General features: G+C 48.9%; 2 protein-coding genes across 2 annotated transcripts; both read left to right on the forward strand.

Annotated features, from left to right (window-relative positions):
• The first annotated feature begins 1,099 nt into the window (after positions 1 to 1,099).
• DNAJB1 (DnaJ heat shock protein family (Hsp40) member B1) lies at positions 1,100 to 4,963 on the forward strand. Its single transcript, XM_024221247.2, has 2 exons — positions 1,100 to 2,763; positions 3,278 to 4,963. The coding sequence occupies exons 1-2, from the start codon at positions 2,278 to 2,280 to the stop codon at positions 3,506 to 3,508; spliced, it is 717 nt and encodes a 238-aa protein (XP_024077015.1). The 5' UTR covers positions 1,100 to 2,277; the 3' UTR covers positions 3,509 to 4,963.
• A 7,981-nt stretch (positions 4,964 to 12,944) lies between these two features.
• Positions 12,945 to 23,516, forward strand: GIPC1 (GIPC PDZ domain containing family member 1). The gene is made up of 6 exons (XM_026658506.1): positions 12,945 to 13,210; positions 14,193 to 14,525; positions 15,072 to 15,257; positions 20,829 to 21,009; positions 23,146 to 23,237; positions 23,406 to 23,516. The coding sequence occupies exons 2-6, from the start codon at positions 14,244 to 14,246 to the stop codon at positions 23,514 to 23,516; spliced, it is 852 nt and encodes a 283-aa protein (XP_026514291.1). The 5' UTR covers positions 12,945 to 13,210; positions 14,193 to 14,243.
• Positions 23,517 to 24,009: the final 493 nt, after the last annotated feature.

The raw sequence follows: 24,009 nt of genomic DNA on the forward strand, positions 1-24,009 counted from the left end.
GGTAAGGGGCTGGAGGGGGAGGGGGTACAAAGATGAAGCGCTGAGGGCAGATTGCAGCAAAGCTTGGGGGGGTTGGGCAAGGGGCTGTGTGGAGCAGGAGGTGTGAAGCAGGGAAGAGGGTTGGGGGAGGGGGGATAGCTGAGTGTCAGGGCTCAGGGGGGCTGCCCCCGAAGAGTTATGGTGTGGTGGAGGGTGCTGACTTGATGCAAGTGGTGGTGGTGGGGGGGGTGCTATGGGGGAGACAGAAGGGTGAATCTTGAGAAGCTGGGGCTCTGGGGGAAGAAGGGTGCTGTTTTTAGGCTAAAGTAAAGGGTGTGGCTCACTTAACCCAAGACAGTGGTGGTTAGTTAAGGATGGGGTGGGTTGGTAAGAAGGGGGAATGAGGTGTCAAGGTTTGGGGGGCAGAGCCTCTATTGTGGGGAAAGGAGAAACTCTTTGGAGGAGAGCTGGAGCAGACAGTATATCCATGGGGAGAAGGAAACTCTGATGCAGCTCTGTACTAGGCCACCTGTATGGGATGGTTTTGGGTGCCATGGTGATGGGTATCCTGTGTAAGTGCTTTCCCTGAAGTGAGGTGCAGTACTGAGTTTGGGGAAGAGGGATATTATGCTCTAATGGGGCACACATGAACTTTCTGGAGAGGGAGCTGGGTATTCCTCTGCACCTGGTATCCCCTGTACACACAGGATAATGGAGAGAGGCTCTCTTGGGGCAACTCTGGGAGTGACAGAGAAGTAGAGTATTCACTAGTAGCTGGACTCTCTTATTTTTATTCTCTACCCTTGCTCCTGAAATTCTTTGGTTTTGTCTGTAAGGCTGGAAAGGGGTGCATCTAGTTGACTTTCAGGGAACAGTACTGAATCCTGGGCTTGTGTGTGTACAGGAAGGGACACAATTTGACAGTTCAGCTGGTAGATGCTGTCAATGGCATGGGGTGGCTAAGTGGCTGTAAAAATGACTGTCAACAAACTAGAGGAGACTCCTAGGAACAGGGAGATCTGGTACAGGGATTGTTATGAAAGAAAGTAGAACTAGTTCCTATTGTCTGTAAGTGGGTTTGGGAATTGGCCAGTGTCTTTATTATCTTGGAGAGCGTCCTGTTGCATTAATAACATAGCATGTTAAAACTATTAATAAAACACCAGTGTCAGACTCTTTGGGAGACCTGCTCTGAAGTCCATGTGCAAAGCCTGGAGGCATTGTGCCTGCCTGATTTCCTGCAGATTAAGGAATTAAACTTCTGCATCAAATTTCTAATTTAACATTAGTCCAGTTTATTTTTCTAGGGTGCAGTCTCATCCATTTTAGATGACTCAAGCAAAGGCGCTTGCTTTGTACTTTCTCAAACACTGCTAGCTTGGCTAACTCAATATTTGTATTCAGCTGAAACTGGAAGAAGAGAAGGATTTGTTTCAAACAATTGAGTTGATATCTACAATGCTCTTAGCTGGAAATAACTGTCCTTAAACTACTTCCCAAAAGTGGAGTTTGATCTGCTTTTCAGTTGCTAGTTTCCTGTGTTTTATATCTTGCATTTCCTGTAAATTCTTAGTGATTTCCCCTTAAGAGCTGATGCCTTAGTAGTAGTATGCTGATAGGCTGCTTTTCTAGGAGAGGCGGAGACATGGCTAGAGAATGGCTTTGCTTGTCACTAGAAGATTCTAGTACATTTGTTTGCTTGTGTGTTAGGTTATGAAACTTGCCTCAGTAACAGTGTTTCATTGAAGTAGGACGAATTTAACTTGCTGTCTCCAAACACTTCAGATTAAATTATTTTTGCCTACAGTGATTGTAAATCAGACTCTCTGTAGATAGAGATAGGACGTTTATAGGCCAGCTAGGTTTGCTGCCATATTAAGGGGTACAGTTGGGTCAATTATAAAAAATAAATTGCTCTGAATAAGTTACTACTTTAGGAGACTCAGTAATTGAGGGAGATGAGAACTCTTAAACATGGCTCTAATTTCTGACTAGGGAGGTTTGAATCTTGACACCATTTTAAGATGACAGTGAACCTCTTTTTGGTGATGCATCTCAAACTTAGTCATAAATAAAAATCTCTTTTCAGAGATCTTAGGGTGGGGGAGAGTCTTGCAGTTAACAAAGCCATGGGGGATTGGACTCTTGATAAGAACCTAGTAAACTCAAGCTTTATGACTAACTACTGGATTATATTTACTCTGTTTTTCAGGACTAAAGGGAGGTGGTCCCAGCAGTGGTGGATGTGCCAATGGTGGTAACTCGTTCAGCTACACCTTTCATGGAGATCCTCATGCTATGTTTGCAGAGTTTTTTGGTGGGAGGAACCCATTTGATACCTTTTTTGTACAAAGGAATGGAGATGAAGACATGGATGTTGATGACCCTTTCTCCACTTTTCAGATGGGGGGCTTTAGTAACATGGGCTTCCCTCGCTCCCGCTCAGGCCATGAAAGTATACGCAAAAAACAAGACCCTCCTGTCATTCATGATCTGAGGGTTTCCTTGGAGGAGATATACACTGGCTGCACCAAGAAAATGAAAATCTCTCACAAACGACTCAATACAGATGGCAAGACCACACGGAATGAGGACAAGATTCTGACCATTGAAGTCAAACGAGGGTGGAAAGAAGGAACAAAGATTACTTTTCCCAAAGAGGGAGACCAAACAGCAAACAACATTCCAGCTGACATTGTCTTTGTTTTAAAGGACAAGCCACACAATGTCTTTAAGAGAGATGGGTCTGATATTATTTTCCCAGCTAAGATCAGCCTCCGTGAGGTAAGCAAAGGTGTCCGATTCAGTATGGGACTCTAGTGGGTGGCTTGGTTTGAGTTTTAGATAGTGGGAGTAACAAATGGGAATACTGAGATGTCTTCTCTCCCCTACACTTTGTTCAGTATCTAGCTTGAATCCATAATAGGTCACCTGTCTAACTGCTCTCTGGTCTGTATAAAATAAGTTGTTAGCCTCAGGATACTTCCTTGTCATAAGCCACCATTAGAGATAGCAGATCAGAGGCAAACTACTTTATTGAGAAGGTGAACTTTCAACATCCAAACTGACCCACATTGATGGATCAGCAGGAAGGGTTGCCCAACTGTTTGTTGTGGTATATTTGTACAATTTCTAGTGCTATTAATCTGGTGTCTGTATCAGATTAACTCAGCAGGATTCAGAAGAGCCTAACTAGAATAAACAGGCCATCACAATGAAAATCTCTGTGGTTGTTTGGGAAATCAGCTAGAGATTGTGTATGCAGACAGTGTTCTAATTGCCCTGTTTTTATACTTAGGCCCTGTGTGGTTGCACAGTGAATGTGCCGACGCTGGATGGCAGAACCATTCCAATGGTATTTAAAGATGTCATTAAACCTGGGATAAAGCGGCGAATCCCTGGAGAGGGCCTCCCATATCCCAAGAATCCAGACCAGCGAGGGGACCTTATTATAGAATTTGAAGTAAAGTTTCCAGACAGAATTCCACAGGCTTCCAAAAGTGTCCTAGAGCAGATCCTACCAATATAGCAAGGCTGCTCACGGAGAACTGAAATAAGGACACTTTTCCAGAGCAAAAGGTTTTTGGACCATAACCAGGACTTCAGGGTTTCTCATTAGTGGAGGTTGTTGACTTTCACACTAAGTATTTTTCCCCCCAAGAGTATCATCTTCAAAATTGTGCATTCACTTTTCAGTGACTCTAGTCCCAGATCATCACTAGAAGTATTTACATCAGTGAGCAGCTGCTTGTGGGAGGAATCTACAGAACATCTCGTGGTCAAAGCTTTCTTCTGGTGACCAGTTTCCACCCTAGTGCTCAATGTGCTGCCTTCCTTTAACTGGTTACCCATAGACTGGGCATCTGTTTCATTTCATCTCGTGCAGACCTGTAGTTCCTCCATTGGAAAGGGTGAAACAAAAATCTAAAACTGGACTTGCAAGTAAAACAATCTCCAACATCTTTCCTTTGCTGTTGTACTGTGTTGTGTCCCTTGTCACTTCCTACACTGAAGGACTTTCCTACTGGGACACTCTTAAATGTTCTTAACTATTTTTAGTTCCTGTAAGTTGTCAATGTCTTGCTAAGGGTTTCTTAAGTTTTTCCTTCTGTCAGTCGTATTAGAAGGAAGGCACCCTTTGTTTGACCTTAATCTGTGACTCTCTGGAAACATCAGAAGTCCTAATGTCTTTCAGAATGTGAGCCTGAATGAGTAAGCCCTTAGCCAATGTATAATGAGTTTAAACCTAACTACCAATGTTAACAAGGTCTGGTCTAGAAAAAATATGCAAAGGAAAATGGATCTTAAGTATAATACTCTGAATCATTCCCTCTATGAAAGTCTTCCCCCTCGCACAGACATTTTAAGGTCTCTTAGCCTGGTTCCTGGTCATGGGCTGAACAAATAGGAGGCAGCCATTTCTCATTCCAGGTATACTGTACCTAAACAGGATGTTGAGTCTCTTATTCATCATCCTGCATGCAGGGTCAGTGTCAAGACTTATGTTAAAGACTTATTCAGTACACTAATGGACTCTGGACTTTTTTCAAAGGACTCTGATCCTCTGAATTGGTAGCACCAACAGAGAGATCCTTTTTGATAAAAAGGGTTTTTGTTCCTGATACAGGAGCACTGTGGCACTTCCTGTATATATTATATATTTTTTGTATACATTTGTGTAAAGTTGATGTGTGTAATGCAGTAGAGCATCTCCTATTTTATAGGATTGAGTACATTGATAAAGATTCATGAGGGGGTTGTGAGAACATGCTCTCTTAATCCAATGGGGGAGCATGAACCTGGAATGCACTGGAAACTTAACTTGGAATGTTACTGCCATGATGACAGACTGTCAAAGAGCTGTGTCACAATTAAAGTCTCTGTAACTGAAGGAAAAGATCTAGGTGTGTCTGGGGGCAGGATTGGGTATTTGGAATGAGGGACTTATGAAAACATGTCATTAAACTTCAGTGAATTGGGAAAATGCTGTTAGGATTAACTCTTGTTGAATACTGGTTTAGTTACTAACTACCCAGCTTTTGCAGAGTGTATTAGCACTAGCGCTTTTCACGGTTGAGCTAGTGTGGTTCCTATGGTGGAATTACTAGTACAGCCAGTCCGTGCTCATTGGGCTGGGGCCTAGGTCTTTACCCTTTTAATGCTGTGTACTTTCCTTATGCTGCTTTCAGTGTTACCACCGATGGAACAGCTGCACTACTCTGGAACCAAGGGTGGTGCAAAATCTTCTTGTACACATGGCTTCATTAGAAGCGTGGCACCCATAACTTGCACAATAAAGCTTAGAGCCAGGGCTGGGGAGGAAGCTAGGAATTCTTGTCAAGTTAGTCTGTGCATTCTATGCCTCCTCCTGGCTTGAATCACAAATGTACTTTGAGAGGGTGTTCTATACCTTTTTTCCTATGGGAGAGCTCCCATGTGCTAGCACCATGCTGCTTCAGTTGTCTGAGTGGTGGCAAGTTACCATCGTCTCTTCTCTTGTCCTCCCCCACTGTCCCCAAGAAGGATGCCATTTCAAAGTGGCAGGTTTCAAAGTGGATGTCTTAAATACTTGTGGTGGCTTAAAAAGCAAATGGCTACAGACTGTGCTCCATAACACTGCTATTTAAAACTACTCCCCTCATTCCTGTTTCTACTACCTTTTACTGACCTCGCTTATATTTAAGGCTAAGATTTTATCAGGAATATTTTTAGTAAAAGTCATAGACAGGTCACTGGTAAAGAAAAATTAATGGAAGTTGTGAGCTGTCTGTGCCTCTTACTAAAAATATCCCTGACAAAATGGGGATCTGGGGCTCCCCATACTGGCTGAAGCAGTCAGCTGTGCAGGGGCTAGGAGCCACGTGCAGCAGCAGGGGGCTACACTAGAGGTGACCGGAGTACCCTGCAGCTCCCAGCTCCTGACCAGTGTAGGCTGAAGTCACAGACGTGGCTGGAAGTCAGATTCTGTGACTAAATTGTAGCCTTACTTATATTATGTAAACACTCCCCTGGGGGGCTTAAGCCCTGGTCCCTGTGGGCAGAAGCCCTGAAGCCATGGGCAGAGTTGGGAACATGGAGGGGATTTGCCCCCCTTCCCCCCCCCCCCCCCCCCCCCCCAAAAAAAAAAACCTGCAGCACAAGAGCATGGCAGTCCCACGAGCCGCTCCATGCCTTCCCATCTCCTCTCCTCACCCCTTGGTCGGGGCACGGTGGGACAGCTGTAGCTGGTGCCATGGAGCAGACAGCGTTCCCTCCTCTCCTGCTGGTGCTCAGCTTTGAAGCTGCCTCTCCACTCCCCACCCCCTTTTGCTCCCACAGAGGCAGCCAGTAAGAGCCCCCTGGGTGGGGAGACCCAGGTCAGGGGCTGGCAGACCCCTCTGGGAACAGGGACCGCAGGGGAGCCCTCCCAGCACATAGCCCCTAATACCCTTCTCCCTACATCCTGAGGCTACGCCCTCGCTGCCCCCTGCCTAACCCCAGTCCCTAGCCACCCCCATTCTTGTACCCATAGCCACCCCATGTGTGCACACAGTCCTAGCTACCCACTGTCAGCATACAGCCCCTAACTGCCCCCCCTACACCCTAAGCTGTTTTCAAACTTTTTGAGCTAAGCTCCCCACCTCTGCTGTGCCCTGGAGTTTTTATAGCATGTCAAGGGGGGGGGGGGCTCAGAAAAAGGTTGAGAACCCCTTCTCTAATGGAGTTGTAAAAGAGCACGTGAGCTTCATGTGAAAGAATCAGGTGTCGAAGGGGAATTGGTTGTACTTTACTACTATCATTTTACTAGAGATAGTGTTATGTATAACTTCCTCTTCCATTCCTGTTTGCAATATCTAGTATCCCTGTCTCCCTTACAGCACTGGAAAAGTAAGAGTAGGGAAGTATTTATGTATCTCAGCTGGCAGTTTCTCCCCTCTTCTTTTCCTGTCAAGATCCACCATTTTTTGCTCTCTTCTTTTAACAGCCCTGTGGGCTTCTCTTTCAATAGTCTGCCTTGCTCTGTCATCACCTGCTCTTTACTGGATGCTTGATGTTGTTAGCACTGTCTGGTGCCTTTCCTCAATAGCTGCTAGTTCTGGTCCTCCTCCTTGGCTGTAGGCCCTAGTAGCTGCTTATGTTTCTTCCTACAGTGCAGCAACCCCTGCTGGATATAGCTAGACTGACCACTTGTGTCCAAGTGTTCCTTGTACAGAAGTGACTGGCTGTACTTTAAAAGGAAGCGGTGTGACCTACTACTCTCCCATGAATACGTTTGAGAACTTGGTCTAGCACAGCAATATGACCTCATTTGCACCCTGTACAGCTGGAAAACAAAAGCCTACTCTCTGCTAGGGTGACAAATGGGGGAGAGAGACAGGGATGTTAGGGGCAGCACAAATCCTTTTTTTTTAAAGTGTTCAGAGCTGGTTCACCCCATCCCTCGGGCCATGGTTTCTATGGGGGATTCCATGTTGCAATCTGATGTCCATGTCCCAAGCTTCCATATGTTAAGGCTGTCAATCAAGAACCCTGTATTAAGCTGGGCTTCAATCTTGTCTCCCTTCAGCCTTCCTTCATGAGTGGAAACTTTTTGCAATGAAATGATACAAACCCAAATCCTGTCATAGTCCCCCACTTTTCTTAGTCTATGTGTAAATGTTTTAGTGTGCTGTATATTCCATGGGGTCCCTGGCATAAGGTTCTTGGGTGAAGGGTCAGAGAGCAGAAGATAAAATTTGCTGATGTTTAGCACACCACAAGCATTTCATAAACAACTGACCCATAACAATTGTCCCCGGTTAATAAGGTTCATGTGCAGTTACCAGGCTTGCATGCCCATGGAAACTACCTGAACCAGCATACAATGCATGCTAGCCTAATGCATCATAAGAGCATTCCAGCTGGGGGACTATTGTATCAGATTCCACCTATATTTGAAGAATTAAGGTGGCTGTAATATGGTCCATTTCACCCAGATTAGATACGGTCCTCAGGCTCCCAGCAACCCCCTACCTCAGCCAGTCAATGGTACAAAATAGGGAAGCACCGTGCTTTCTGTGTTTATTTTATTATGATAGTGCTTAAGGGCCAATTGAGAACCATCATCTACTGGGCTAGGCACTGTGCAAACAGTAGGTGATGGTATCTACCTTGCAGAGCTTACACTGTAAACAGACAAACCACATACAGTGGGTGGAGGAAGCAGTATAACAAGCAGAGTGAACTATGTGAGAGAAGCAAACATCAGTTCCATGAGTAGTTTTTATTTTGGGTGGGTTTAGTTAGGAGGGGATCAGCTGGATGGGAAGGGGGGGTGAGGGCAGGAGAGAAGAGGTGCAGGTGTGGAGTAAAGCTAAGGTGAAAAAACAGAAGGGGAAAGAATGTTGGAGCAAACAACCACTCAGCATTCAAGCACAGAAACTCCACTAAAAGCTAAACTTCATTATTAAAACTTCATTATTAAAAAGTGTCAGGTATTAAAAGTGCACATCATTGTAAGATTTGAAATGCAAAACTGTACATGTCACAACCCTGAATAACTGCATCCCACCTGTTTCTCATATCTGTTGGAACAAAAGGCACTAGCTACCAAACAGGGAATGTCAAATGCACACCTCCCTTACTAGCTTGCAAACAGTACAATTGTTCGTGTGTATTAGAGTAGTGCCTAGGAGCCTCCAGTTCACCCAGCTATAAAATGGGTACCTACTCCATCAGGTTAGGCAGTCGAACATGGGCCTAGCCAAATCGCTCCCTTGTGTACTGTTGCCTATGAAACTTACATGCCTTAACTGCATCAGCCGGATGAGCCATTGGCTCAGGGGATCTTTGCCTAGGAGCCCCAGCCCACAGACTAGGACCCCATTGTGCTATGTGCTGTACTGCCACTGAACACTCAGTCCCTGCCCCAAAGAGCCAAAAATCAGATAGCTGGACACAGGCAAAAGTACAGGGAAGCAATGACCCGAAGGAAGAGCGCTGTGGAAACCTGAAAGCTCGCTTCTTCCAACAGAAGTTGGTCAAGTAAAAATATTATTACTTCACCCACCCTGTCCCTCCCATCCTGGGACCAACATGGCTACAACACGGCAAACAAGGAAGCAATGAGACAGAATTGGTCAGCATGCTCGGCTGGGGACCCTGATCATTTTGCGGGGAGAGGGGACAATGCACCTGGTACAGGTACTCCACCGATACCTTTGCCTGCTAATTTCTGATTGGCTATTTTCAACCTTCTTGCTTGTGATTGGCTAGGGGAAGCAGCTGGGGCAGAATTGGTTAGTAGGCATTTCCTGCCAGCTCCCCTCCTTCTTCAATGGTATCTTGCTTTTCCACCTCTGAATGGTATCTCCCACTCTCCCTAGGGCTTCTGGATGGTATCTCCCTTCGTTCCGCTTCTTCCCCCCATCTCCTGGGATGGTATCTCCCTTGCTGTTTGGATTGGACGCTTCCATTGCGCTAGGGTTCCGAAGTCTGCCCGCCCAGCTCCCCGCCCCGTCCAGCAGAGCGAGCTGTGATTGGCCAGCGGCTCTGCGCGCTGTGCGGTGATTGGCTAAGGGGCGCGGCGATGCGCCTGCCTGCCCTCCCTCCCCGAGCGATAGGCCCCGGCTGCGCCCGGCCGGAGTTTGGTGGAGGGACGGGACCGGCTCTGTGGGGAGGCGGACGGGGTGAGTCAGGTGCCCTAGAGCGGGGGGATGGGAGCGGGGGAGTCCAGCTCTGAGGGGGGAGGGGAGTGAAGGGCGGTGCCCTAGGGTGGGGGATGGGAGCGGGAGGGAGGGTCCAGCTCTGAGGGGGGATGGGCGTGGGGAAGGTGCCCTAGGGTGGGAGCGAGGGGAGGTGCCCTAGGGTGGGGGGTTGGGAATGGGAGGGCCCAGCTCTGTGGGAGGAGAAGGGTGGCCTCAGCTTTGGGGGGGGGGGGGGGGGGGGGTGTGGGGGGGTGGGGGGCCCGCGCGGGGGTGTGTTGGGGGGGGGGGGGGGGGTGGGGGGGGGGGTTACTGTGCCCTTGAGGGGGGGGTATGTGTGGTGTACTGGTGGCCCAGAAGGCTGGGGGTGCCCCCTGTGGGGTTTATGCCACAGAGGGCCTTGGGGAGGGGCGGAGGCTCATGGCACGTGTGGCTCCGAAGTAGTGGGACTGGGAATAGTACCCAGGAGTCCTGGCGCTGTCCCCTCCTGTAACCACCTCCCCCTTGTGCAAAGGCGTAGGGGTCCCAGCACTGCAGTCTTGAGTAGGCTACAATGCACGTTTGAGGTGATGGGCTGTCCTTGGAGACCAGGGACAACAGTTAAAGCAGGAAACTGGGTGCCGGGACTCCTGGTTACATTCCCAGTGCCATCACCAACTCCCTGTGTGACCAGGAAGTCTTGTTTATACTCAATTTACCTATCTGGAAAATAGGGATAAGGAGACTCAGGTGCCTGGTGGGGTGAGTGAGGATTCATTGGTGTCTGTCTGAAGCACTTTGAGTTCTGCTGATCAGAGATTCTAATATCGACATGGGCAGTGTGGAATCTCCGAATGCCTCTGCAGAACAGGGGGGCGGGCAGCACCCTGTAAATTAGGTTTGGCTTTGGTTTAGTTTCCCCCCCCATATGAAAGATCAAAAGGTTCTGACTTAAGTTCAACGTTTGCTGTGCAAAAACTACTGAAAATTCCCCTTGTTTGTTTGTCTATTTAGTATCTTTTAGCCTGTTCCTCCCTTTACCTTTTCCCAGCTAATGAAGGCAGGTGGTTAGAGTTTTGCGGAGGAGTCTCTGGCGCATAGTGTACCAACAGGAATTAACATCACCCTTTTAGGTGTTTGTTTCTCCGCTGAGTGTGACATGGGGCATGAGGGCAACACAGTGAAGACACGCAAATGCTACAAAACAAAAGAAATAATCATTCCCAGTGTTGATCATCCCTCAAATGAGGTCAACAACCTCTACTGCCTGAGGAGTTGGGGAAACACACAGCAGTCTCTCTGCTACAGGTGGTAAACCACTGAATTAATTATCCCCCAAATCAAATCCCACTCCATGGTCATTCAGGCTCCCAGAGAATGGTGGGGAATGCTTGGGTAGGTATGTTCACTGAAGGCAGCGGGTGCTGCTCCTTCCCCGTGTCTGCTGTTCTGGCTCTGCCGGATCACGTTATAATCTCTTGTCAGCCAGGCTTGGGATTAGTTTTCTCTCACTGCCACAAGAAGGCATTAGGGACTGCTGGTGTTTGCATCACTTGCAGTTTAGGCGGGGGGGGGGGGGGGGGGGAGAGAGGTTTAGTAGAAGTTTGATATGCATGACTGAGCAGCAGTGCCCAGTCGCTGAGTGCACAGAATTCCCTCTATAGCCATGAACAAAACTGTGTCATCTTGCCCTTCAAATTCCAGAATTGCTAGGTGGTGCTGGATTAAGCCTCACATGAGAAGTAGGGAAGTATTGCTCTCCAATTTCAAAGGGGGAAAACGGAGGCACCTTTTGGGGGGATGTATGTGAGGGGAAAGTGACTTGCTCAGCATGTTAGTGAGTTAGGGTGGAACTGGGAATCTGAACTGAGATCTCCTGAGTCCCATGTCTATGCTTTAGCCACAAGATCAGTCAGGACATACAAACATGCACACAGTGCCCTACTTTTACTGGGCAATTTGAAAATCCTTATTTTTTTCTCCCTTCTGATGCCTCCAGGCCCCCCCACCCAGCTCTGTCACCACAGAGGGGTCACTAGTCACAAGTTCCTGGGGCAGGAAACTGCTGCCACTTTAATGGGCAGCACCATTTGTTATCTCCTTCCATTTGGAAGCGGGTGGCCCCAGACCCAGCAGCTGGGGAAAGCCCCCTGAGCATTTCCAGCCATCAAATTTCCTTATTCATCTGAATTGTGAATCCTTTTGTTTTTTTTAAACAACTTTGCCCTAAAGTTCCAAATGCTCCTTAGCAATTCTGTATTTACTTAGCAAACGTCCTGCAATCTAGAAGGGAATAGCTTCACCCTCTCCTGAAAATGTAGCCACTTCTGTGGTGGAGCATAACAGTTGTTCAGCTGCTCACTCTATATGCACACAAACAAAACAAGTGTCTAATGTTTTTATGGTATTAGCATTTCAGAAGCTGGTCAAGATAGCTGCAAACAGAACTTTAGTTCCTCCCTAAATGCAAAGACAGGAATAGCTGTACAAGGAAGTTGTGGAGCAGATACTGGCAGTATTATCTTGCCTGCCCCACAACTGTAGGTTGTGTCTTAGACAAATAAGTGATCTGCCAGTTCTGGCAGGTGCAAAAGTTAGGCATAAAGAGGTAGCAGCCCTAAATTGATTTTATGTGAGTAATACTCTGAAGTTGAAACTTTAAAATAGGTGGTCAATTTATCTGGCCACTTGGGTCCTGTAAGAACTTGGCCTCCTGCATTTTTTGTTTGCTGCTCTTTAGAATAGTATGAGTTGGTTAGTTATGGTAGGCCTGGCCATAATAAGACCAGCGTTTAGTGCTGAGTCTGAATCTGTCTGAGCAGGAGGTCTCAGCTGGGTCTCAAGATCCCCAAAGGGGTGTGGTGCTAAATGGCTGTTTAGCACCAGGAAGTGAAGAACCATGTCCCATGAAACAAGGTTTAAAATGGGCAAAGAGGGCTAGGGTAAGTTCTGGCTCTGTGTCAGTGATCGACACAGTGAGACAGGAAGCATAGAGCTGGAGGTGAAACTAGTAAGCATAAGGAAGAGGAGGAGAGGGGGAAGGGAGGGAGTAGAGGGAAAGACCGATGTTGGCACAGAATAGGATATAAGGAGGATCCTGAGTGAGTTGGGCAGCTAGGGGGAGAACATGGATGTGGAGAAATTCTACAGCATGAGCTGAATCCTCTCTTGGGGAGTGCCGTTAGGAGCTGTGGGTTCTGGGCTGGGTGAGGGGGATGGTGGGTGGTAGTTCTGGAGGCATCTTCCTGCCCTGGGTGATGCTGGGGATCCATTGGACTGAGCAGGTTCATGGCATGGAGTAATCGCTGACAGGCTTGGCTGAGTTCCTCTGCCATTACACCCTTTGAGGAACGCCCTGTAGCCAGTTTCTCTGCTCTGAATCAGCCTGCCAGGGTGCGCTCCACCCTCATTCCAGAACAGAGACGTCGGAGACTCCCGGGCTGGAAGGACTCCCGCCGAGGCTGCCCCTTCCTCCTCCATGTCCTTGCTTCAGGGGTTAGGGCACTCCTAGCCAGCAGCACCAGGATCATCAATCCTGCTGAGCCCCCCTGGAATCCTACTTCCCCTGGGAGTGTTCTTGGAGTGGAAGGGTCAGTATGTGTGTAGCTCTGTGGGCCTGGCATGGATTTTCCTTTGTCTGTGAGGCAGTAGGGCTGGCATTTCCCTGTGGTTGGCTCTCTGCAGTACTCTGAGTCTCTGCTCGCCAGCAGGGCCTGTGGGTTTTACTTTGTTTCCAGGTGGCAACTACACTGTGTTTTGTTTTGTTTTTTTAAATCCTTCAGGGGTCAGGCCCGGTGGGTGTTTCCTGCCTCCACAGCAGCTCAGTCCTGAGGGGGGGAGGAGGGGGAGTGTACTTTTCATTCTCTGCCCATACCCCACGACTTCACCTGCTGCAGCAGTAGGAATCGTGTGAACAGCCCAGCACCACTGGAGGGGCTTTGGTATCAGACATGCTGCTTCCCCTGTGTCTGCTAGTGGAGGGGAGATGCAGGGCCACTGCCAAGCCCTGAGATCACTAGATGCTTACTCATTAGAGAGCTTTGTACTAAATGTGTTTCCAAAGCAGCTAGAAATATCTATGACTGCTTCTCTCTCCATAACTTAGAGCTGTGTATGGGGTCTGGCAGGAGCTGCCACTTGGCTGCTGGCTCCCAGCAGGAGAGCACTGATCTGGGGCTGTACAGTAGGACTTGGGGGAGGCAGGCAAGGGACGGGAAGTTTCCAAAGCTGTCACTCCTCTTTTTACATTATTCTGGTTAATTTTAAAAGTGGCTAAAGCTGTACAGATGAATCAGAATTAAAATAGGCCTTGTCACGCCACGAGTGTGACTCCCCTACCTGTCAGGCTCCCTGAGCTGGGGCTGGATTGGAGCTGATTCCCTAGAGGAGGAATGCTGCATGTCCCATTCCCCAGATTCGCTCCCTCTGTCCTAAGGCTGGATTAGAGCTGATGTCCTAGAGGGGGATGGCCCATGTCCCATTCCCTGACACCCTAGTCAGCCAGTACCGCTTGGCTTTTGTCGTTGATTCCACTACCGGTTTCCTACAATCTTTCCCCTTTGCTTCCTGCAGGTCTCTCCCGTGGGTGACTGATACTCCCTGCTGTCTGGCCACTCCTCCCTCATGCCGCTTGGACTAGGCCGCCGGAAGAAGGCCCCTCCGCTGGTGGAGAATGAGGAGGCTGAGCCCATTCGTGGCAGCTTGGGTGGGGTGGAGGTGGGCAGTGGCGGCAGTGTGGCAGCCCTGCAGCCCGGCCTGCCACCGCCTCCTGCCAGCCTCCGCCCTCGACTGGTGTTCCACACTCAGCTGGCCCATGGCAGTCCCACTGGCAGGATCGAGGGCTTCACCAATGTCAAGGAGCTGTACAGCAAAATTGCAGAGGCTTTCAAGATCCCGCCAGTTGAGGTAGGCGCTGAGCACCCAGGCTGCAGGGTGGGGAGCTCGGAGAGGATGCCCTTCTGCATGGCAGCGCCTAGCCAGCCAGTGGGGTGGGCCCTTTGCGTTGGTGCCTTCTCTGGCTTCGTGGACCAGCACCCTGTGTCAGGCTGTGCTGTGCCCATGGCTTTTTGCCAGTCAGTGACTCTGGGCTCAGTGGCTACATGCCCCCTGAGGTCTGTGCCCAACTGGGCTGAGCCCAGTGGAGCTGGTGCTAGAATGCTGACATAGTGGTTTGAGCATTGGCCTGCTAAACCCAGGGTTGTGAGTTCAATCCTTGTGGGGGCCCTTTAGGGATCTGGGGCAAAAATCTGTCTGGGGATTGGTCCTGCTTTGAGCAGGGGGTTGGACTAGATGACCTCCTGAGGTCCCTTCCAACCCTGATATTCTATGATTTAGGGAGATAAGGTGGGTGAGGTAATATGGGGCCTTCTCAGCAGAGAAGGGGCTGAGGGGCAGTGGGGGAAGCTGTGGTCCAGGGGTTCCTCACTCTGTATCTCTCTTCCCACCTCCCAGGTGATGTTCTGCACCTTAAACACCCACAAAGTGGACATGGACAAGCTGTTGGGTGGCCAGATCGGTCTGGAGGACTTCATCTTTGCACACACAAAGGGCCAGAGGAAGGAGGTGGAGGTCTTCAAGTCCGAAGAGGCCCTGGGCCTGACCATCACTGACAATGGAGCTGGCTACGCATTCATTAAGGTACAGATGACTGAGCTCTGCTCACACCATCCTAGAGCCCAGGAGGCCCTGTCACTGGCTGATTGGGCTGTGGGTGGGGTGCACAGTCTGAGAGGAGGCGTGCTCCTCCCAGACACACAGTGTGGCGTCTTGTCTTGCTCCTTCCCTTCTTATCTGTCTGTCCATCCCCAGAGAGCTGCAGTGTGAGCCCCTGAGCACGAGCCATGCTATGGGTCTTACTGGGGGAGTAGAAACCCCAGCAGCAAACCTGATCACATGGAGCTCCTAGTCCCAGAGACTCTGTCTGAGCCATGTGAACAGTCCTACTGGTCCATCTAGCCCAGTATCCTATCTTCCAACTGTGGCTGGTGCCAGATGCTTCAGAGGGCACAAACAGAACAGGGCAATTTCAAGTGATCCATTCCATCATCCAGTCCCAACTTCTGGCAGTCAGAGGTTTAGGGACACCCAGAGCATGGGGTTGCATTCCTGACCATCTTGGCTAATAGCCATAGATGGACCTATCCTCCATGAACTTATCAAGTTCTTTTTTTGAACCCTGTATAGTTTTGGCCTTCATGGCATCCCCTGGCAATGAGTTCCACAGGTTGACTGTGTGTTAACTTTGTTTTAAACAAGCTGCCTGTTAATTTCATTGGGTGACACCTGGTTCTTGTGTTATGAGAAGGGGTAAATAACACTTCCCAATTCACTTTCTCCACACTGTTCATGATTTTATAGACCTCTATCATATCCTCCCTTAGTTGTCTCTTTTCTGAACAGTCCCAGTCTTTTTAATCTCTCCTCATATAGAAGCTGTGCTATCCCCAATAATTTTTGTTGCCCTTCTCTGTACCTTTCCCAATTCTAATATATCTTCTTTGAGATGGGGCAACCATAAATGCGCCCAGTATTCAAGGTGTGTGAATACCGTGGATTTATATAGTTGCATTATATTTCCTGTCTTATTTTCTGTCCCTTTCCTAATGGCTCCTAACGTTCTTTTTAGCTTTTTTGACTGCCGCTGCACATTGAGCAGATGTTTTCAGAGAACTATCCATGATGACGCCAAGATCTCTTTCTTGAGTGGTAACAGCAAATTTAGACCCGAGCATTTTGTATGTATAGTTGGAATTATGTTTTGCAATGTGCATTACTTTGCATTTATCAACATTGAATTTCATCTGCCATTTTGTTGCCCAATCACTCAGTTTTGTGAGATCCCTTTGTAACTCTTCGCAGTCAGCTTTGGACTTACAAAATTACTCAAGATCGTGATCATCTGCAAATTTTGCCACCTCACTGTTCAGTCCTTTTTCCAGATCATTTATGAATGTTGAACAGTAGAGATCCTTGGGGGACCCTGCTATTTACCTTTCTCCATTGTGAAAAATGACCATTTATTTCTACCCTATGTTTCCTATCTTTTAACCAGTTACTGATCCATGAGGGGACCTTCCCTCTTATCTCATGGCTACTTTTGCTTAAGAGCCTTTGGTGTGGACCTTGTCAAAGGCTTTCTAAAAGATCAACTGGATCACTGTGGTCCACATGCTTATTGACCCCCTCAAAGAATTCTAATAGATTGGTAAAGCATGATTTTCCTTTACAAAAGCCACGTTGACTGTTCCCTCATGTATTGTGTTCATCTCTGTCTGTTTTCAACCAGTTTGCCTGGTTGTGAAGTCCGGCTTACTGGCCTGTAATTGCTAGGATCGCCGCTGGAGCCTTTTTCAAAAATTGATGTCTCATTAGCTGTCCTCCAATTATCTGGTCCAGAGGCTGATTTAAGTGGCAGGTTACATATCACAGTTAGTTCTGCCATTTCATATTTGAGTTCCTTTAGAACTCCTGGATGAATCTCATCTGGTCCTGGTGTTTAATTTGTTCCAATAGCTCTTCTATTGACACCTCAGTCTGGGACAGGTCCTCAGATTTGTCCCCTACAAAGAATGGTTCAGGAGTGGGAATCTCCCTCACGTTCTCTGCAGTGTAGACTGATGCAGAGAATTCATTTAGCTTCTCTGCAATGGCTTTGTCGTCTTTGAGTGCGCCTTTAGCACCTCGATCGTCCAGTGGCCCCACTGATTGTTTGGCAGGCTTCCTGCTTCTGATGTACTTAAAACAATTTTTGCTGTTAGTTTTTGTGTCTTTTGCTAGTTGCTCTTCAAATTCATTTTTGGCCTTAATTATACTTTTACACTTGACCTGATAGTTTTTCTTTCTGTTTTCTTCAGTAGGATTTAACTTCCAATTTTTAAAGGATGCTTTTGGCCTCTAACTGCCTCTTTTACTCAGCTTACAGCTTTTCCTACTTCCCGCCCCCTGCTCTGATCCTAACCTCACTTGGAGTCATTCTCCTTTGGAGGAGCTAGGGGATCAGGGCACCCATCCCTTCCTACCTGAGGCTGCCCTGGTCCTTTCTCCTGCCTTGTCACTTTCTCATATGCTCTGTGTCCCGGATGGTTTTCCCAGGTGTTAGGAGCTGCAGCAGTTCCCTCAGACTAAGAGACCCCTCTGTGCCCCCATAGCACAGTGATAGTGACATCCCTGATCAGACTCTAAACCCCCAAGTAAATGAGAGAGGCCCAAACTAGTGGATCCGTTTGAAAGAACAGAGCTATGCCAACAGAGCAGGGTTGTGGTATTAGAGCACAAATCCTCTTTGGAATCTTACAAAAGATCCCCTGGTACTGTGGTGCATTCGCTAATTCTCAGCTAATGACATTCCCTAAGAAGCTCCAATTCTAGAGTCTAAATCACTGCAGCATGGCTGTTAAGCAGCTGCGTCTTCCACCCAATAAGTGGCTGCATTTCAGCAGTGGTTGAAGTGACTCGTGTATAGACAGAGTCTCAAGTGCCCTGGGATCCCTCAGGGGGACAGGTACAAGGGAGCCTAATTAAATATTATTGAGTTAATCCACAAGATGTGTAGACTCTGCAGCAGCTCCAGCTGGTGAAACCAGAAGGACTGTCAATCATCATGCCTCCTAATGCCATGATCTTTTGTCTCATGGTGCCATTTTGTTAGTGGGAGGCCTTGGGTTCCTAGGCCCTTCTGAAGAGATGTATGATTCCTAGATTCCAAGGCCAGACGGGACCATTGTGATCTAGTCTGTCCTCCTGTGTATAACAGGCCAGAGAACTGCCCCGAAATAATCCCCAGCGCAGATCTTTTAGAGAAACGTCCAGTATTGACTTTAAAATGTTCAGTGATGGAGAATCCACCAGGATCCTTAGTAAATGATTCCAAAGGTTAAATACACTCACTGTTAAAAATGTAACCTTTATTTCCAGTCTGAATTTTGTCTAGTTTCAACTTCCAGCTATTGCGTGGTATTAGACCTTTCGCTGCTACACTGAAGAGCCCATGATCAAATATTTGTCCCCATGTAGGTAATTTACAGACTGTAATTGAGTCACCCATTAAGCTTATCTTTGTTAAGCAAATAGATTGAGCTCCTTGAGTCTGTCGCTATAAGGCAGGTTTTCTAATTCTCTAATAATTGTCGCAGCTCTTCCCTGACCCCCTCTCCAATTTTTCGACTTCCTTCTTGAATTGTGGGCAGCAGAGCTGGACCCAGGATTCCAGCAGGGAGGGGTCACGCCAGTGCTAAATACAGAAGTAAAATAATCTCTCTACTCCTCCTCAAGATTCCCTTGTTTATGCATCGCAGGATCGCGTTAGTTCTTTTGGCCACAATTTTGCACTGGGAGGTCATGTTTAGTTGATTATCCACCTTGCCCCCCAAATCTTTTTCAGAGTCACTGTTTCCTAAGATAGAGTCCCCCGTTGTGTAAGTATGGCCTACGTTTTTTTTTTCCCCCCTAAATATATTCATTTCGCCACATTAAAACACACAGTGCTTGCTTGAGCCCAGTTTACCAAGTGATCCAGATCACTCTGTGATAATGACCTCTCCTCTTCATTATATGCCATTCCCCATTTTGTTTCGTGTCATCTGCAAACTTTGTGAGTGATTTTTGTTTTCTTCCAGGTCACTAATAAAAACATTAAACAATATAGGGGCAAGAACTGATCCCTGTGGGACCATACTAGAACCACACCTGTTCGATGATGATTCCCCATTTACACTTGCATTTTGCGACCTATCAATTAGCCAGCTTTTAGTCCGTTTAAAGTGCGCCATATTAATTTTGTCATTCTAGTTTTTAAATCAAAATGTCATGCGGTACCAAGTCAGATACCTTAGACAGCTCAGTATATTACGTCAACACTATTACCTTTATCGACCAAACTCGTAATCTCATTTAAAAAACAAATCAAGATAGTTTGACAGGATCTATTTTCCATAAATAGACGTTCCACGTTGATTGGCATTAATTATATTGTCTTCCTTTAATTCTTTATTAAGCAAATTCAATATCAACTGCTTCATTATCTTGCCCGGGATCGATGTCAGACTGACGGGCATATAACTACCCATGTCACCCTTTACCCAGTCTTCTGAAATTTTGCTGGTCTTCCAAGACTTATCGAAAATCAACATTAACAGTGCAGCGAGCGTCTCAGCAGCTCTTTTAAAACTCTTGGATGCAAGTTATCTGGACCTGCTGATCTTAAAATGTCTGACTTTAGTAGCTTCTGTTTTAACATTCTCCTGAGATACTAGTGCAGGGGAAAGAGTGTTATCCTATGATACGAATACATCATCTGTTTTTCCCCAAATACAGGACATAAATATTTGTTCTCTTGTGCCTTTTCTGCATTACTATTGATAATTCGATCATTTCCATCTAGTAATAGACCAATATCCTTGTTAGAATTATTTTTGTTCCTAATACACTAAAGAAAACTCCTTCTTGTCCTTAACTCTGCTGGCGCTAGTCTCCTTGTGTCTCTTTTTTCTTCCATTTTCAGTTTTCTACGGTTCCTAACTTATATTCCCTTTCTTTTCTCCTTTCTTCCATTTGTTACATTATTTCTTTATTTTTTATAGCTGCCTTCGCTTCCCCACCAAAGCCGGTCATTTTCTAACCAATACAGTCTTCTTCCTCGATTGTGGCTTTTTGGCCATCTAGTAATGTTCTTAAACACACCCAGTCTTCCTCTCTGCTGATGTGGCTTATAATTCTTTTCAGCTTTGTGAAACTGGCCCTTCTAAAGCACCGAGTATTTATCTCACTGATCTGGATTTCATTCTGTTTGTATTTTATAAATGTGATCAAATCGTGATCCCTTGTACGTAAGTCACCATTAATGTGCTAAGGAAGGACCAAGCTTCTGCTGGGCAAAAATATGTGCGTGAGACTAACTACAAAGGGAAGGCCCCGTGGCCTGATGGGAGCCAGGGTTCCTGGCTCCCGTTCCCTGCTCTGCTGCTGACTCGCTCTGTGACCCTGGAGATGTGTCTGTGCTTCAGTCTCAATTGACCTGTCTTATGGGGTTCTGGGCAGCTTTGCTGAATACAAAGGGCTGTGCACAACCCTGAGCTGAATGGTGTTAGAGCAGAGAAAGGGCTGCTGTTCAGACTCTCTTATCTGGACGCTGCGGGGAGGAAACTGCCACTTAAACTGCCCCAGGACCTGCCGTCTGTGCTGTGAGCCAACCGTCCTGTCTCTTGCTTGCAGAGGATCAAGGAAGGGAGCGTCATAGACCGGATCCAGGTCATCAGTGTGGGCGACATGATTGAGTCCATCAACGGGCAGAGCCTCATCGGCTGCCGGCACTACGAGGTTGCCAAGATGCTCAAGGATCTGCCCAAAGGCCGCACCTTCACGCTGAAGCTAACAGAGCCCCGGAAGGCATTCGGTGAGTGAGCCCCACACGCTGCCCTGGGCAGATGAGGCCACTGGCAGGCTCAGGACGGTTGGAGCATGAGGCATGTCACCAGTCCCTGTGGTCACAAGTTGGTTCCACCTGACGTGTAAAATGAGCGCGGTGGGTCTCAGTCCAGGTCCTAGTAGGGCAGGAGTCCCTGGCTAAGTAACTGGCTCCCCTTGTTGGCAGCCACAGCAGAAAGTATCAAACAGGCCACAGAGACTGAGCTCCCCCATCTCTCTAGAGGGGCTTGTTCCTGGGCAGGCGGGGGGGAGGGGCATGGCAGCAGGGGGCGGTATGTTTGCCATTGGCCCTGCTGAGACCTTCAGCCTCCAGGGCAATCAGTCCAGCACAGAACGCGCTGGGCTTTGTTTTGCACGTTCCGTCCTTCCTCCTTCAGTGAGAAGCCGCATTGGGTGCTTATCTGAGAGCGCCTTTCGTCTTAGCCCAAAGGCCCAAGCCCTGCTGACTGCTGTGGGCACTAAGGGCCATTACCTTCTGTCCTACTCGGCCATTAAATGGGAGATGGGGAGGGGCTTTGCGTCAGGGTTTCCCAATCTGTGGGTCGCCGGAATGTTTGAGGCCCGCGAGGTGGCTCTGGTCCTGTGAGTCTGGCTGTGCTCGCCTCCCTGGTGCCGCTGCTGCCAGGTGAGTGCAAGGTGGGCTTTGCAACCTCCTTCAGGGCCACCCCGGCCAATGTGCTGAGTCACCACAGGCCATTGACATTTACAAATGGGTCCTGAGCCAAAAAAAAGGGTGAGACCCACTGCTTGAGGTGCTGAGCGTGGGGTTTGATGACTTGTCCTGCGGCGTGGTGGCCAGCAGGTGGCACTGTAACCTCACTGCAGCTCCTAGCCATCTGACCTGTGCGGTGTAACCACAGAGTTGGCTGAGCGGTGGGGCAGTTCTGTTGCTTAATTTCAGGTTAGGGCTTTACCAGCCATGTTACTGCAGGGAAGCCTTCCTCGTATTGGGAGAGGGGAAAGGAGGCTTCTGCCGTGGAAGGCAAGTGGGATCTGGAGATTCCTGTAGCAGCTGAGCCTGCATGTGGGCCTTCAGGCAGCTGGCCTGTAAAGCTGCCCCATCTCTGCTTGGACTTGGGGTTAGGTGGCCCTGCCAAGGTATCTGCGAATGACCCCCCCTGTGTACTCAGTGATGAGAGGAGGCGGCTCACAGGCAAGTGGGAGGGACTGGCCCTGCCCTGCGGGCCTCCCCCCCCCCCCTCCCCCCCCCCCCCCATGTCTCTATGGTGGCTTGAGGGAAGGGGTCTGTGCTCGCAGTCCTAAATGTCACTAAGCAGACGGGCCTGTTTCAACCCCAGCAGCTGGGAAGGTGAAGGAGCTCTCCCTACTGATCCCTCAAAGCGCAGGGCTCTCTGCAGGGCTTTGAGTGGAGCCTGGGGGAAAGTCAGGTCCCCAGGATGGTGCTGAAGGCCGGGGGAGACAACTTGGTTCCGGGCTGGACTGTTCCAGCCCCTGTGCTTGTTATCCAGCGCTGGCCTTGTCAGTGGCTCCCAACCGTACCCCAGGGATGGGGATTCCAGCTCTGTTCCGGGCAGACTGCCTCTGATCACGGTGCATCCTCGCCCTCTGCTGTCTGTGCAGCCTTCTCAGAGTCCTCAAATCCAGATTCCTTGGCTGTTGGTAGCATCTCTTCGAACGCTGCACTAAGCCCCGGGTTGGGTCAGTGTTGCTACCCTCACATTGCCCCAGATCACACAGCGAGGCTGTGGAAGTAGAACCCAGGAGCCCTCGTTTGCCAACCTTAACCACTAGGTGGCGCTCCCTCCCTGAGCGAGGGATAGAACCCAGGAGTCCTGGCTCCCAGTCACATCGCGTTCCCTGCTGCTGGTGTCTCAGTTCATTCATCCGCAAGGCCAGCCTGCCACCACGAATTCCTTCCTCCTTAAGTGACTCACTGGCCTCTGATCTGGGAAGGAAGATCATTTTCCACTTGAAGTTATTTCCTCCTTGGCTTATGCTTCTCAGCCCGCACACACGTCCCTGGTTCCTGGAATCTGGTAACTTTCTTCTCCCCTCCCTCTACCGCGTACCAGCTGCATATGTTCATCTCTGGCACTTTGGGAGCCTTGGCACCAGCATCCCTGCCTCTGCTCCTTCCCTGCAGTTCGTTCCATGCTAATTAGTGACAGCTCCATGGTGCTGGCCGTGTGTGCGAACGTCAGGATCCTCTGCTTGTCCGTGGTGGAGAGAGACCAGGTGCCGATGCTCGCTGGCTCTGCTTCGGCGAAGCCACCTGCCAATTGGGTGGCAGGCAAACCTGAGAATGCTAAGCTTAGCTCGGTCCTGCCAGCCCTGTTCTCTGCTCCCTGGACCCACAACTCACTGGTGGTTCAATCCAGCCTCATAACCTGCCCTGCCTTCCAGGGTGCGCTGGACCCTCTGGACCAGGGGCCGCGGGAGGAAAAGCGCCACGCTGTTCCCTCAGAATGCCGGCAGCTAGAGCGCGGGGAGAGCTCTGCTAGCTGCCAAGCGTAGACGGTCTTTTCACCCCTGGAGCTGCCAGAGGGAGACGGAATTTGGGAAGGCCTGGGCAGATCTGGTAGCACCCAGCAGAGGGCAGCAGTGGGTGCACCCCAACATGGGTGTTACAACCTGTTTGCGGGTCGTGCTTGATTCCAGGAGGGGGCGGGAATGTTCTGTGTTCCATCAGCCTGGCCCGAGGGACTGTGCGGCATCAGTGACAGGTCTTTCTCCCTGGGTGCACCCTTCTACCCGTGCCGCGTCCCCCTTACTGCTCTTGGCAGCTCTTTCCTGCTGCCGGGCCCTGGCTCAGCTCATGAGCTCCTGCCGAGGACCCAGATCACCAGCTCTTTGCACAAGCAGCCTCTTGTCCTCTGATCGAAGCAGGGAGGTGGGGGACTGGTTCATCCTGTGCTGGCCCTGTTCAGTTCCCACCTCTTGTAGAAACCCGCCGCAGAGGCATCCACCCGCTAGGCTCTGTGCCAGCCCTGGCTCTCAAGCCTGGAGT

The sequence above is a fragment of the Terrapene carolina genome, unplaced genomic scaffold, assembly GCF_002925995.2.
Source record: "Terrapene carolina triunguis isolate 2854851 unplaced genomic scaffold, T_m_triunguis-2.0 Scaffold450, whole genome shotgun sequence".
NCBI classification, from domain to species: Eukaryota; Metazoa; Chordata; order Testudines; family Emydidae; genus Terrapene; species Terrapene triunguis.

Excerpts from the sequence above, each read along its gene's own strand:
- DNAJB1 (XM_024221247.2), top strand. The coding sequence starts at position 2,278 with ATGTTTGCAGAGTTTTTTGGTGGGAGGAACCCATTTGATACCTTTTTT. Across the intron at positions 2,764-3,277 it reads CTAAGATCAGCCTCCGTGAG|GCCCTGTGTGGTTGCACAGT; the intron begins GTAAGCAAAGGT and ends TTTTATACTTAG.
- GIPC1 (XM_026658506.1), top strand. The coding sequence starts at position 14,244 with ATGCCGCTTGGACTAGGCCGCCGGAAGAAGGCCCCTCCGCTGGTGGAG. Across the intron at positions 14,526-15,071 it reads TCAAGATCCCGCCAGTTGAG|GTGATGTTCTGCACCTTAAA; the intron begins GTAGGCGCTGAG and ends CCCACCTCCCAG. Across the intron at positions 15,258-20,828 it reads CTGGCTACGCATTCATTAAG|AGGATCAAGGAAGGGAGCGT; the intron begins GTACAGATGACT and ends TCTTGCTTGCAG.